This window comes from Zonotrichia leucophrys, chromosome 29 (assembly GCF_028769735.1).
Source record: "Zonotrichia leucophrys gambelii isolate GWCS_2022_RI chromosome 29, RI_Zleu_2.0, whole genome shotgun sequence".
In the NCBI taxonomy this organism is placed as follows: domain Eukaryota; kingdom Metazoa; phylum Chordata; class Aves; order Passeriformes; family Passerellidae; genus Zonotrichia; species Zonotrichia leucophrys.
In genome coordinates, this window is record NC_088198.1 from 3,736,088 (window position 1) to 3,750,772 (window position 14,685).

The window sequence follows — 14,685 nt, forward strand, 5'->3', positions numbered from 1 at the left end:
TTTTTTCCATTTTTTTAAGCACTCAAACACTGGCACAACTTTCCCAACTTTCCCCGCGTGTTTTAGGGGGAAAAAGGGGGAAATTCACTTTTTTCACCCTCCGCTCCTGCAACGCAAACGCCCGAACCCCTCCAGCCCCAATTCCTGAGTTTTTTACGTGTTTTTATCCCAGAGGATTTAATTCCTGAATTCCCAATCCAGAGCTGCTGGAAATCCGGATTAAAGCGGGCGAATTTTAAATTTAATCCCTGGCAGCAGCGGGAGTTGAAAGCCCCCAAATTTTGCTTTTTTTCCCCCTTTTTCACCTGCGAATTTTGGGTTTTTTTTAGGGGATTATCGGCAAAAGGGGGCTCTGGGGGCGACCCCCCAAAAATCAGCGCTCCCAACGCCCCCTCCTCAGCCAAAACCCCCCAAAAAAAATCCCCAAATCGCATTCCCGGCTCAAAAATTGAATTTTTTAAAAAATTTAGGGATTCAGAAGCCGCCACAGGGAGGGAGGAAAAAGGGAGGGAATTTAAATTTGGGGAGTATTAAAATTATGATTTATAATAATTTTATTTTTTTCTCTCATTTTTTTGAAGGCATCACCCCGCGCTGGGGCTCTGCCGGTCGTCGCTGATCATTTTGGGGTGGAAAAGCGCAAAAAAAAATCGCCGCTTTTTGTCCTCATCATCATCCCAGCAACAAAAGGGGGGAAATCGGGGCCAAAAAAAAAAAAAAAAAAAAACCACAAATAAAAATGGGGCCAAAAACCCTCAAAATAAAAACGGGGCCAAAAAATAAAGAAAAAAAAAAGGGGGCTAAAATTAAAGAAAAAGGGACAAAAATTAAAGGAAAAGGGGCAAAAATTAAAGAAAAAGGAGCAAAAATTAAAGAAAAAGGGGGCAAAATATCAAAGAAAACGGGCAAAAAATGAAGGAAAAAGGGCAAAACCCCCCGCGAGGGGCGCCGTCCGGGATTTTGGGGCGGATTTTGGGGTTTTTTGGTTTTTTATTTTTTTTTTTTTATTTTTTAGGGCGCCCGGCGGAGCTGCGGGTGCTGCCCTTGATGAAGACGAACTGACGTAATTAAGGCAGTTTCTTGTTGCCGAGCCCGAAGCGCATCCCAACAACATGAAACTACCTAAACCACAGATCAGCTGCGCTGGCATCCACGGATTTCTGTCAGAACGGGCGGAAAAGGGCAAAAAAAAAACCCGGAGCGGGAGGGAGGGGAGAGGGGCAGGGAAAAAAGGGGAAAAAAGGGGAAAAAAGGGGAAAAAAGGGAGGAAATAATGGAGGAAATTCGCCCCTTTGTTGCTGGGCTCCCTTCGCCTCTCCCTGCCCGAAATGCTCAGAATCGGCGAAATTGGTGAAAAAGGAGCGGATAAAGCGAATTTAGAGCGCGCCGGGGTTTGGTGGGGATGGGTTTGGGGGGAATCAGCGGAGATTTGGGCGGAATCAGCGCGGAAATGGGCGCGGAAATGAAACGCGGGATTCCCGCGGCTCCGCAGCGCTGGAACGGCGCGGATTCAGCCCAAAATTCAGCCCAAAAAAAAAAACCCCGAACCCGCGCAGGCTCCGCAGCCGCGCAAGCCGCGCTCAGAATCCTCCGAATCCTCCAAATCTCGAATCCCAATCCAATTCTCCAAACCAAAAACCGCCGAATCACCTCCAATCTCCGAATCCCGAACCCTCGAATCCCTCCGAAATCCTCCAAATCCTCCCGAATCACGCCCAAAACCGCCGCAATCTCCGATCTCCGAATCCTCCGAATCCTCCGAATCCTCCAAATCCTCCAAATCCCCCGAATCACGCCCAAAACCGCCGCAATCTCCCCGAATCCTCCGAATCCCCCAAATCCTCCGAATCCTCCGAATCCTCCGAATTCTCCGAATCCCCCGAATCACACCCAAAATCGCCGCAATCTCCGCAATCTCCGCGCAGCCTCCGCGCTTTCTTTCCATAGAAAATAGGGTTTTTTTTTTTTTTGAGGAGGGCGAATAAAAAACCCTTTTTGGTTTTTTTTTTTTTTGAGGGAATTTCCGCGCAAAACCCCGCGGAGGAACCGCGCGGGGAGGCTGCGGGGGGAAAAATCCGCATTAAGGAAAAACCACAATAACAATAATAATAATAATAATAATGATAATAATGAAAAATAGGAATAACGGGGATAAACCCGCTCTCCTACCTGGCTGCCGCCGTCCCAAAAGCGCGGAATTTCGGGCTCGGATGCCCCAAAAAAAAGCGCGGAGGGAGCTGCGCATCCCGAGGCGGCGGCGGCGCCTCTGCCTCGCTGCGCTCCCGCACCGTCACCTTTAAATGCGCATTTTTACGGCCGCGGCCCATTTTATATTTGCGGATCATAAAATCCACCTCCAGCGCCCGTCCTGACACCGCTGTTTTATGACCTTGACTTATTGTGGTCACCTGGATAATATTTAAATCAGCGTTATGGGGGGGGGAGAGCTCGCGTTTTTGTATTAAAAAAAATAAAAAAATAAAAAATCCGCAGGAAGCAGGATGGTTTGAAAGGGATGAGTCTTGAGGAGAAAAATAATAAAATAAATAAATAAAAAAATAAAATCTTTATATATGGAGAGAGGTGATGGTGGGAGGTGGGGATGCAGCGCTTCTTCCATCCCCCCTCCCCCCGTCTCAAAAATATAAATAAATTATTCTCTCCTTTTTCTTTTTTTCTAATTTTTTTTTTTTTTCCTCGCGATTTTTAAGGAACCCACTCGTCCACGGATTCTGTGAAATTTATTTCGGCTCCGAAAAATGAAGATACAAGCACGGGGTAACGCGTACAGGGGGTGTTCAAATAGCGCAGCCACCAGAAATGGAATTTTTAGCCTTTTTTTGGGTAATTCTCCCCTCCATCATCCAGACCACCCAATATTCTGATTTTTAAATGATTTTTTTCTTCCTCTCTCCTCCCCCCACCCTTTTTTTCCTTCTGTATTCCCCTCAAATATTTTATTTTCTATTTTTTTGATATTTTATTTCATTTCGCTTTCCCTGGGCGGGAGATTTCCCCTCCAATCCCCCGCACCCGCAGAAAATCCATTTTTTTTCTCCATTTTTTTTATTTTGTCGCTTTTTTTTGGGGTTTTTTTTTCTGCCGTTTTTTATTGTACAACAACCAAGCTACGCTGGGATTTGGGGAGAAAAAAAACAAAAATAAAAATAAAAAAATAAAAACTTTGGGAGGGGTTTATTTATTCCCTGCCAAAGATAAAACCACACCTGGGGAAAAGGGAAAAAGGGAAAAAGGGAAAAAGGGAAAAAGGGAAAAAGGGAAAAAGGGAAAAAGGGCAAAGTCCTCCTGCTTTGTGCGGCACGGAAATAACTTAAATTCTGGAGAAAACGGGATTTGGATGGTTCTTTTTTTTTTTTCTTTTTTTTGTCTCTGTCTCATTTTCCACCTTTTCTTTCCCCTCGGGGCGCTCAGAGCGCAAAAACCAAAAACCACTCCAGGTCCTTTTGTTTTGGAGAATTTTTCGCCGTTTCGGGGTTTTTTTATTTTGCGGGCGCGAGTAAAATAAACAAACAAAAAAAACCAAAAAAAACCCTAAAATAAAATAAAAAATAAAATAAAAAATAAAATAAAAGAACGAAATAAAAGAACAAAATAAAATAAGGAAATGAAATAAAATGGAGTAATGAAATGAAAGATCACAATGAAAGAAGGAAATGATATAAGGATGAAATGAAAGAATTAAGTGAAATAATAACAGAAAAAATAAAATAATAGAATAGAATGATAAAATAAAATAATAAAATAAAAAGAGAAAAGGGAGTAATAACAGAAAAATAAAATAAAATAAAAGACAGGAAATAAAGAAATAAAATAACAAACTGAAATAATGAATTAAGGAAATGGATTAACAAAATAAAAGGATGAAATAGGGAAATGAAATAACAAAAGGAAAGAAGGAAAGAATGAAATGAAAAATGAAATAATGAAATAAAACCAGAAAATAATAGCAGAAAAGAACAGAATGAAATAACAGAATAAAATAAGAAAGAAACAAGGTAAAATAATAGAATAAAATAAGGAAATAAAATAGAAAAATAACAGAATAAAATAAGGAAATAAAACAGGAAAATAATAGAATAAAATAAGAAAATAAAATAAGAAAATAACAGAATAAAATAAGGAAATAAAACAGGAAAATAACAGAATAAAATAAGAAAATAACAGAACGAAATAAGAAAAATAAAATAGGAAAATAACAGAATAGAATAAGAAATTAACAGAAAATAAAATAGGAAACAGAACAGAATAAAATAAGGAAATAAAATAGGAAAATAACAGAATAAAATAAGGAAATGAAATAGGAAAAGAACAGAATAAAACAAGAAAATAACAGAATAAAATAAGGAAATAAAATAGGAAAATAACGGAAAAAAATTATAGAATAAAATAACCAAACGAAAGAAGAAAATAACAGAATAAAATAAGGAAATAAAATAGGAAAAGAACAGAATAAAATAAGGAAATAAAACAGGAAAAGGACAGGATAAAACAAGGAAATAAAATGGGAAAATAACAGAATAAAATAAGAAAAATAATATAGGAAAATAACAGAGTAAAATAAGGAAATGAAATAGGAAAATAACGGGAAAAAAATATAGAAAAATAACCAAACAAAAGAGAAAATAACAGAATAAATAACAGAATAAAATAACAGAATAAAATAACAGAATAAAATAACAAAACAAAAGAAGAAAATAACAGAATAAAATAACAGAATAAAATAACAGAATAAAATAACAGAATAAAACAAGAAAATAACAATAAAATGCAGAATAAACAGCCAAAAAAAACCCCAAAAATTAAAAAAAAAACCACAAAAAAATTTCTTAAAAATTAAAAAAAAATTCAAAAAAAATTAAAAAAAAAATCAAAAAAAAATTCAAAAAAAATCAGAAAAAATTCAAAAAAAATCAGAAAAAAATTCAAAAAAAATTCAAAAAAATTCAGAAAAACCCCACTCAAAATGCCGCGCTCGGGGCCCCGCGCGGGCGCTCAGCTGAAGCCGAAGCCCGCCCCGAGCTGGCGGCCGCGGCTCTCGCGGTTCATCTTCTTGAGCTTCATCCTCCTGTTCTGGAACCAGATCTTGACCTGGCGGTCGCTGAGCGCGATGCTCCGCGAGATCTCCAGGCGGCGCTCGCGGCTCAGGTACGCGTTGAACAGGAACTCCTTCTCCAGCTCCAGCGTCTGCGCCTTCGTGTACGGGCAGCGCTTCTTGCGCGCGCCGCGCGCCGCCAGCCACGCGCCCGCCGCGCCCGCGCCCGCCGCGCGCGCTCCCGACGCCGCCGCCGCTGCCAAAGCCAAAGAGACACAAACGCGGCGTCAGCGGCCCCGGGAGCGCGGGGGGATATGGGGGGAAATAGGGGGGAATATGGAGGGGTTTGGGGTTTTTTAACGGGAGAAAATGGGGTTTTGCAGCGAGAAAATTGTGGGTTTCTGACAGAAAATGGGGTTATTTGGGGTTTTTTTCCGGGAGAAAATGGGGTTATTTGGTTTTTTTTCCGGGAGAAAATGGGGTTGTTTGGGGTTTTTAACGGGAGAAAATGGGGGTTTTCAGAGAGAAAATGGGGTTATTTGGGTTTTTTTAACGGGAGAAAATGGGGGTTTGCCGAGAGAAAATGGGGGTTTTCAGAGAGAAATTGTGGGTTTCGGACAGAAAATGGGTTATTTGGGGTTTTTTCGAGAGAAATGGGGCCCTTTGGGGGGTTTTAACGGGAGAAAATGGGGTTATTTGGGTTTTTTCCGGGAGAAAATGGGTGTTTCAGAGAGAAATGGGTTATATAGGGTTTTTTACGGGAGAAAATGGGGTTATATAGGGTTTTTTTATCCGGGAGAAAATGGGGTTATATATGGGGTTTTTTTCCGGGAGAAAATGAGGTTTTGCAGCGAGAGAAAATGGGGTTATTTGGGGTTTTTTCCGGGAGAAAATGGGGTTATATATGGGTTTTTTTCCGGGAGAAAATGGGGGTTTTCAGAGAGAAAATGGGGTTATATAGGGGTTTTTTTCCGAGAGAAAATGGGGGTTTGGAGGGTTTTTTTACGGGAGAAAATGGGGTTCTTTGTTTTTTTTTTTTTTTTCAGTGAGAAAATGGGGTTATATGGGGTTTTTTAACGGGAGAAAATGAGGGTGTTTGGGTTTTTTTCCTGGAGAAAATGGGGTTGTTTGGGGTTTTTTTTCCGATAGAAAATGAGGTTTTGCAGCGAGAAAATGGGGTTATATGGGGTTTTTTTAACGGGAGAAAATGGGGTTTTTTTCCGGGAGAAAATGGGGTTATATATGGGTTTTTTTCCCGGGAGAAAATGGGGTTATATATGGGGGTTTTTTAAAGGGAGAAAATGGGGTTGTTTGGGGTTTTAATCCGGGAGAAATGTTTTTTATTCCGAGAGAAAATGGGGGTTTGGGGTTTTTTCCGGGAGAAAACGGGGTTTTCTAACAGAAAATGGGGTTATTTGGGTTTTTTTCCGGAGAAAATGTTTTTTATTCAGAGAGAAAATGGGGTTTTGGGGTTGTTTCCGGGAGAAAATGGGGTTTATAGTTTGGTTTTTCTCAGGGAGAAAATTGGGTTATTTGGGTTTTTCCCGGGAGAAAATGGGTTTTCGGAGAGAAAATAGGTTTTTGGGGCTTTTCCGATAGAAAATTGGTTTTGCAGAGACAAATGGGGTTTTGGGTTTTAACGAGTGAAAAATGGATTTTGGCACTTTATCCTGGAGAAAATGGGGTTTTAATGGGCGAAAATGGGGTGTTTGGGGATTTTTTTCAGGAAGAAAATGGGGTTATTTGGGTGCTTTTCCATGTGGGCTTATTTGTTTGGGGTTTTTTTTTCCGCGAGAAAATCAGGTTTAAATCAGGGTTCATTGTGCACAAAAATCGAGTTAAAATAAGGTTCATGCGACAAGAAAATGGGGTTCATACAAGGGGTTTATCCGCAAAAAAATGAGGTTATTTGGGTTTTTTTTTCCGTGAGAAAATGGGGTTATTTGGGGGATTTTTTCCATGAGAAAATGGGGTTATTTGGGGTTTTTTTCCGTGAGAAAATGGGGTTATTTGGGGGATTTTTCCGTGAGAAAATGGGGTTTATATAAGGGATTTTTCCGTGAGAAAATGGGGTTTATATAGGGGTTTTTTCCGTGAGAAAATGGGGTTATTTGGGTTTTTTTTCCGCCTGGAAATCGGGTTTATACGAGGATTTTACCGCACGGAAATGGGGGCTGAATTAGGCCCGAAAATCGGGTTTATGGACGGGTTTTTTTCCGCGAGAAAATGGAGTTTAAATAAAGCTTTATTCGGCATGAAAATCGCGTTCAAATAAAGCTTTTTCCGCCATAAAATCCGGCCGAAATCGGGTTTAAATAACGAATTTTACCGGATCGAAATTGGGGTGAAAACAAGACTTTGACCGCACGAAAATCAAGGTGAAATCAAAGGTTTTCGGGGCTCGAAAGTCGAGTTTAAATCAAGGTTTATTGGCCCGAAATTGGGGTTGATCTCAAGGTTTATTCGCCATGAAAATGGGGTTAAATTACGGGGTTTTCCGGCTGGAAAATGGGGTTAAAAATTGGTTTATTCGCCCCCAAAATCAAGTTTAAATAATGGGTTTTTCCCGGCTCGAAAATCGGGTTTAAATAAAGGTTTATTGGGTTCGACATCGAGTTTAAATCGAGGTTTATTTGGGTTAAAATAAAGATTTATTTGGCCCTAAATTGGGGTTTAAATGGAGGCGTTGGGGAGGGTTTGGGGGAGACGGGGTTAAAAACGAGACCGAGATTGGGGAGAAAAATTGGATTTTGGGGAGAAAAATTGGATTTTGGGGAGAAAAAATTGGATTTTGGGCAGAAAAAATTGGATTTTGGGCAGAAAAATTGGATTTTGGGGAGAAAAATCATGATTTGGGGGAGAAAAATGGGTTTTGAAGGAGATAAATCGAGTTTTGGGGAGATAAATCAGATTTTGGGGTGATAAATGAGATTTTAGGGGGATAAATTGGGTTTGGAGGAGAAAAAAAACCCAGAATTTTGGGAGAGGAATGGGGTTTTAGGGGGAAATAATTGAATTTGGGGAGGGAAATTGGGATTTTGGGGAGGGGAATTGGGATTTTGGGGGAAAGAATCGAATTTAGGGGAGATAAATCGGGGTTTGGGGAGGAGGATCTGAATTTTGGGGGGAGAATCTGGATTTTTGGGGGTAGAATAGAGTTTGGAGGAGATAAATCGGAATTTGGGGAGGGAAATGGGGATTTTGGGGAAAAGAATTGGGTTGGGAGGAGATAAATCGGGATTTGGGGGTGAGAAATCGGGATTTGGGGGTGAGAAATCGGGATTTTGGGGAAAATATTCATCTTTGGAGGGGATAAATCGGGATTTTGGGGTGAGAAATCGGGATTTTGGGGTGAGAAATCGGGATTTTGGGGAAAATATTCATCTTTGGAGGGGATAAATCGGGATTTTTGGGGTACATAACCCGGGTTTTGGGGACATAAATCCCATTTTGGGTGGGAAATAAAAGGATTTTTTATGGAATAAAACGGTGGCGGAGTGAAAATCTCCCTCCCCGCCGATAATTAACCAGCGCTAATTAAAGATCCCCAACGGTCACTGATGAATTTTGGGCTCCCCAAAATCACCCCAAAAACCCCAAATTCTTCCTGGGGCTGAAATCAGCGCGGTTCGGGGACATTTTGGGGTGAAATAAATTGAATTTTCACAGCTTTTTCCCCCTCCGGGGCACAAATTGGGGCAAATCGGGGGGAATTTGGGGAAAAATCCGAGAAAATCGCGGCAAATCCTCGGCGCCGCTTTTGGGGAAATTCCGTGGAAATTCGGGGTTCGCCCTTCAGGAATTGGGAAGTTCCCTCCCCCAAACATTAAAATTACACCAAAAATGGGGTTTTATCATTAAAAAAAAAATCAGAATTAAAAAAAAATCGCAGCTTGGGGAGGTTTTTAGGAACAGAAATCGCCGGAATCCGCCCCAAATTTCGGGGAAAGAGACCCCAAAAAAATCCCAAAAATCCCAAAAACCCCAAAAAATGCCCAGCCCGGAGCGTCCCCCTCCAACCCTTTTTATTTTCATTTTTATATTTTTATATCATCCCTTCTTATTTTTTATTTATTTTCATTCCCATTCTTTCCGCCCACGGCGCAAAACCAGCCCAAAAATAAACAAAATAATAAAATAATAATAAAATAATAAAATAACAAAAAAACCTTTTTTATTTTTGGGTTATCTCCCTCCAAAACCTCTCCCGGCGTTTTTGCGGCTTTGCTGGTTTTGATAACCTTGACTTTGCCTTTTTTCCCTTTGTTTTGGTGGTTTTTTATTGGGTTTTTTTTTCCGCTTTTCGGGTTTTTTTTGGGCTCAATCTCAGCCCAGCCCTCCGATAAAATCAGATAAAATCATTTCCCCTCCGGGCGCCCAACCAGAAATGGGAAATATTCAAAACAAAGCGGTGAAAAAAAGAGAATTTTTGGGGTTTTTCTGCCTCCAAGGCCGATTTTGGTGCGGGAGGAGAGGTTTTGGGGAGATTTTTGGGATTTTTGGGATTTTTGGGGATATTTTAATCCCCTCAACACGGGCAGATCCAGCTTTAGATCCGAGCGGGATTTTTTGGAGATTTTTGGGGTTTTTTCCCCTAAAATCCAATCCCATCCATCCCGCCGGCCGAATCCGCCCCTGGATTTGCGCGGTTTGGGGTTAAAATTGGGGGAAAAAACCCCGAAAATGGCGAATTTTCGGCCTCTGGAGCGAAATCGCGGCGGATTTTCGTGCAAAGCCAAAACCCGAAACATCTGCTCGGCACACGCGGACAAATTCAAAACAAATTCAAATTAAAAACATTCAATCGGAAAAAGATTTTTGTTTTTTCTCCCTCTCCCGGAGCCGCAATGGAGCCGCCAATTCCGCTCCTCATCCTTTTTATTTATTTTTTTATTTTTAATTATTTTTATTTAATTATTTTCTCTCTGACCAGAGGAATCCGATCCCCGCCCCGGGTGGGGGAAATGGAAAATTCCGCTTGGAAAAAAAGGGGGAGAAAATAAAATCGGGGTTCGACCCCGCTGGAAAATCCTCGAGAATCCCCCAAAAAAAGCCCCAAAATCTCCGCGGTTCCAAAGCAACGACACCAAAACCCGAATTTCCGTCCTTTTGTGCGCCAAACACCGAATTTCCAGCCTTTTTTCAGACACCAAACTCCCTTTTCCAGCCTTTTTCAGACACCAAAATCCGAATTTCCAGCCTTTTTTCAGACACCAAACTCCGATTTTCCGTCCTTTTTCAGACACCCAAATCCGAATTTCCAGCCTTTTTTCAGACACCAAACTCCCTTTTCCATCCTTTTTCAGACACCAAAATCCGAATTTCCATCCTTTTTCTGCACCAAACTCCCTTTTCCATCCTTTTTCAGACACCCAAATCCGAATTTCCATCCTTTTTCTGCACCAAACTCCGATTTTCCATCCTTTCTCAGACACCAAAATCCGAATTTCCAGCCTTTTTTCAGACACCAAACTCCCTTTTCCATCCTTTTTCAGACACCAAAATCCAAATTTCCATTCTTTTTCAGACACCAAAATCCGAATTTCCATCCTTTTTTCAGACACCAAACTCCGATTTTTCATCCTTTTTTCTACAACAAACTCCCTTTTCCATAACTTTCCTCACCAAATTCGGATTTTCCATCCTTTTCCTGACACCAAAATCCGATTTTCCGTCCTCTTTCGGCCACCGAACAACGAATTTCCGCACCAAAAACATTTCCGTCCTTTTTCTCGCACTAAAATCCGATTTTTCACCCTCTTTGTGCCATCGAACACCAAATTTCCATCCTTTTCCTACACCAAACACGAAATTTCCATCCTTTTCCTGGGATCAGACACCAAATTTCCATCCTTTTTCTGCACCGAACACAAATTTCCATCTTTTTTCCACACCAAAATCCAATTTCCATCATTTTCCGCACCAAACTCGCATTTTCCATCATTTCCCGGCGCCCCGCGCTCTCTGCTCCCCTTTCTCCATTCCAAAACCCAAATTTACAAATATTGAAATATTTCTATTTTTGAACGCCCCCATTTGAGGCCGAATGCAAATTTAATTTTTTCCCCTCCATCCGGATCATTTCACCCACAATTCATTTATTTTATCCGGATCGTTTTACCCCAATTCTTTTATTTTATCCAGATCATTTTACCCCCAATTAATTTATTTTATCCACATCATTTTACGCCCAATTATTTTATTTCATTTTTTTGGGGCTATTTTATTTTACCCCAAATTCTTTTATTTTATCCACATCATTTTACCCCCAATTAATTTATTTTATCCGGATCATTTTACCCCCAATTCTTTTATTTTATTTTATTGGGGGTATTTTTTTTTACCCCCAATTCTTTTATTTTATCCGGATCATTTTACCCCCAATTCTTTTATTTTATCCGCATAATTTTACCCCCAATTATTTTATTTTATTTTATTGGGGGTATTTTATTTTACCCCCAATTCTTTTATTTTACCCCCAATTCTTTTATTTTATCCGCACCATTTTACCCCCAATTCTTTTATTTCATTTGGGGTATTTTATTTTACCTCCAATTCTTTTATTTTATTTGATTGGGGGTATTTTATTTTAGCCCCAATTCTTTTATTTTATCCACATCATTTTACCCCCAATCCTTTTATTTTATTTTATTTTATTTGGGGTATTTTTTTTACCCCCAATTCTTTTATTTTATCCGGATCGTTTTACCCCCAATTATTTTATTTGATTGGGGGTATTTTATTTTACCCCCAATTCTTTTATTTTATTTGATTTGGGGTATTTTATTTTACCCCCAATTAATTTATTTTATTTTATTGGGGGTATTTTTTTTTACCCCCAATTCCTTTATTTTATTGGGGGTATTTTATTTTACCCCCAATTCTTTTATTTTATCCGCATCATTTTACCCCCAATTAATTTATTTTATCCGGATCATTTTAGCCCCAATTCTTTTATTTTATTTTATTGGGGGTATTTTATTTTTACCCCCAATTCTTTTATTTTATTTGATTGGGGGTATTTTATTTTACCCCCAATTCTTTTATTTTATCCGGATCATTTTACCCCCAATTCTTTTATTTTATTTTATTGGGGGTATTTTATTTTACCCCCAATTCTTTTATTTGATTGGGGGTATTTTATTTTAGCCCCAATTCTTTTATTTTATTTGATTGGGGGTATTTTATTTTACCCCCAATTCTTTTATTTTATTTGATTGGGGATATTTTATTTTTACCCCCAATTTTTTTATTTTATCCGCACCATTTTACCCCAATTTCCCGGCGGAGCAGCGAGCGCGTCCCGGCCCCATTTTAACCCTTTCCGCCCCAAAACACAAAAACCCCGATTTTCGCTCACCTTTGGCCTCTCCGTCCGAGCTCTCTCCGTCCGCGCTCTCCCCGCGCTCCTTCCCCGCCTCCTCCTTGACCTCTCTGCGCGGCCGCTCCGCGTTTTGGGGCGAATTCTGCTGGAACCGGAGCTCTCCGCGCTCCGCGGGCTCCGGCGGCTCCTCCGCGGGGAATCCGGGCTGAAATTCCGCCTTTTCGGGGCTCTCCCCGCTCTCTCCGTACCCGTAGAACCCCTCGGGGCCCGGCTCGGTGTGGGCGCGGCCGAAGGCGCCGCTCGGGGCCGCGTTTTGGGCGCTTTTGGGCGGTTTGGGAGCGAAGCGGCCGCAGCCGCGCTCGGCCTTGGGCGCGCCGGGGAAGGCGCAGGGCGGGAGCGGCGGCGGCTCCGCGGGCAAAGCGCGCTCGGGGCCGGCCCAGGGCTCCGGGAACGGCGGGAAGGGAACCGGGGAGGCCGCGGGGCCGCGCTCGGGGCCCGGGAGCGCGCACGGAGCCGGGAAGAGCCCCGGGAAGGGCTCGGGGCGCGGCGGCGGCGGCTCCAGCAGGAAGGACATCGCCGACATTGCCGACATTGCCGACATTGCCCTGAGAGGGAAAGGCAATAGCGCGGCCCGGGGCTGACATCTTTTTTTTAGGGAGGGGGGGGAAGGAGAGAGAGAGGGAGGAAAAAAAAAAAAAAAAAAAAAAAAAAAAAAAAAAAAAAAAAAAAAAAAAAGAGAGAGAGAGAGGGAGAGAGGGGTGATTACGCGCGCATCGCCCTCGCACCCCTCCCCTCCCAGCCGCTCCGCCTCTTTTTTTTTCCTTTAATTGTTTTTTTGTTCTATTTTTTTTCAATATTTTTTCTTTTTTTTTTCTTTTTTTTTCTTTTTTTTTTTTTTTTTTTGTGTGTGTTTTTTTCCGCCCCCCCCACGTGACGCGAGGCCAATGAGGATTGAAAATGGCCTTGGGGGGGGGGGGGGACCCGGACGCGTCACGGGGGTCAAAGGTCAAGGTGGCGCCGGCGCCGCTGCCGTGGAGCAACAGCGACCCCTGCCCGGCCGGGACGGGGCGGCGGGAGCCCGAAAACCGGGGGGAAACGGGGGGGAAATGGGGGAAAATGGGGGAAAAAAAGAGGGAAAAAAACGGGGAAAAACGGGAAAAAACCGGGGAAAAAATCCGGGAAAAAATCCGGCAAAATTGAGCAAAAAGGAGGAAAAAAAACGGGAAAAAAACCGGGAAAATATCCGGGGAAAAAAAGGGGAAAAAAACAATTCCGGGCAAACAAAAATCCGGCAAAAAATAGGGGAAAATTGGCGAAAATAGGAGGGGAAAAAGATCCGGCAAAAAACGGGAAAAAATCCAGGCAAAAAACAGGCAAAAATTGGCCAAAAAAGGAGGAAAAAAACCCGGGAAAATATCCGGCAAAAACCAGGCAAAAATTGGCAAAACAAGGAGGAAAAAAAACCCGGCAAAAAACGGAAATATCCGGAAAAAAAACGGGGAAAAAATCCGCAAAAACAGGCAAAAATTGCGAAAATAAAGGAGGGAAAAAAACGGGAAAAAACTGGAAAAATCCAGGCAAAAAAAGGCAAAAATTGGCCAAAATCAGAGGAAAAAAAACCGGGAAAATATCCGGCAGCAAAATATCGGCAAAAACAACATGGAGCAAAAAAACCGGGAAAAACGAAAATATCCGGCAAAAAACCGGGAAAAAATCCGGCAAAAACAGGCAAAAATTGGCAAGAAAAAGGAGGAAAAAAACCCGGCAAAAAAAAGGCAAAAACCAGGCAAAAACTGGCAAAAATGGCAGAAAAAATGGGGAAAAAAAACGGAAAAACCCGGCAAAAAACCGGAAAAATATCCGGCAAAAAACAGGGGAAAATTGGCGAAAAAAAAGGAGGAAAAAAAACCGGGAAAAACCGGAAAAATCCAGGGAAAAAAAAACCGGCAAAAATACCGGAAAAAAAAAAAAAATAACCAGGAAAAAACCGGAGAAAAAAAAAACCGGCAAAAAATCTGGCAAGAACTGGCCAAAAAACCAAAGGCGGAAAAAACGGCAGAATCAAAAAACCGGAAAAAACCCGGCAAAAAAGGCAAAAAGGAAAAACAGGCAAAACGCAAAAAAAAACGCAAGAAGGCAAAACAAAAAGGAAAAACGGGCAAAAAACAGGCAAAAATACCGGGCAATAAAACGGCAAAAATTCCGGCAAAAATTCCGCATTTCCCGGCCGAAATTCGCCCCCATGCGCGGATTTATAGCGCCGATAAACGGGGGAGATTTGGGTTAAAAAATAAAAATATGTGCTGGG

General features: G+C 41.5%; 1 protein-coding gene across 1 annotated transcript; it reads right to left on the reverse strand.

Moving 5' to 3' along the window:
• Positions 1-5,013: 5,013 nt before the first annotated feature.
• Positions 5,014-12,969, reverse strand: LOC135459067 (homeobox protein Hox-A10-like). The gene is made up of 2 exons (XM_064734674.1): positions 12,414-12,969; positions 5,014-5,309 (listed from the first exon to the last, which is right to left on the reverse strand). The coding sequence occupies exons 1-2, from the start codon at positions 12,967-12,969 to the stop codon at positions 5,014-5,016; spliced, it is 852 nt and encodes a 283-aa protein (XP_064590744.1).
• Positions 12,970-14,685: the final 1,716 nt, after the last annotated feature.

Excerpts from the sequence above, each read along its gene's own strand:
- LOC135459067 (XM_064734674.1), bottom strand. The coding sequence starts at position 12,969 with ATGTCGGCAATGTCGGCGATGTCCTTCCTGCTGGAGCCGCCGCCGCCG. Across the intron at positions 5,310-12,413 it reads CTCGGACGGAGAGGCCAAAG|CGGCGGCGGCGTCGGGAGCG; the intron begins GTGAGCGAAAAT and ends TGGCTTTGGCAG.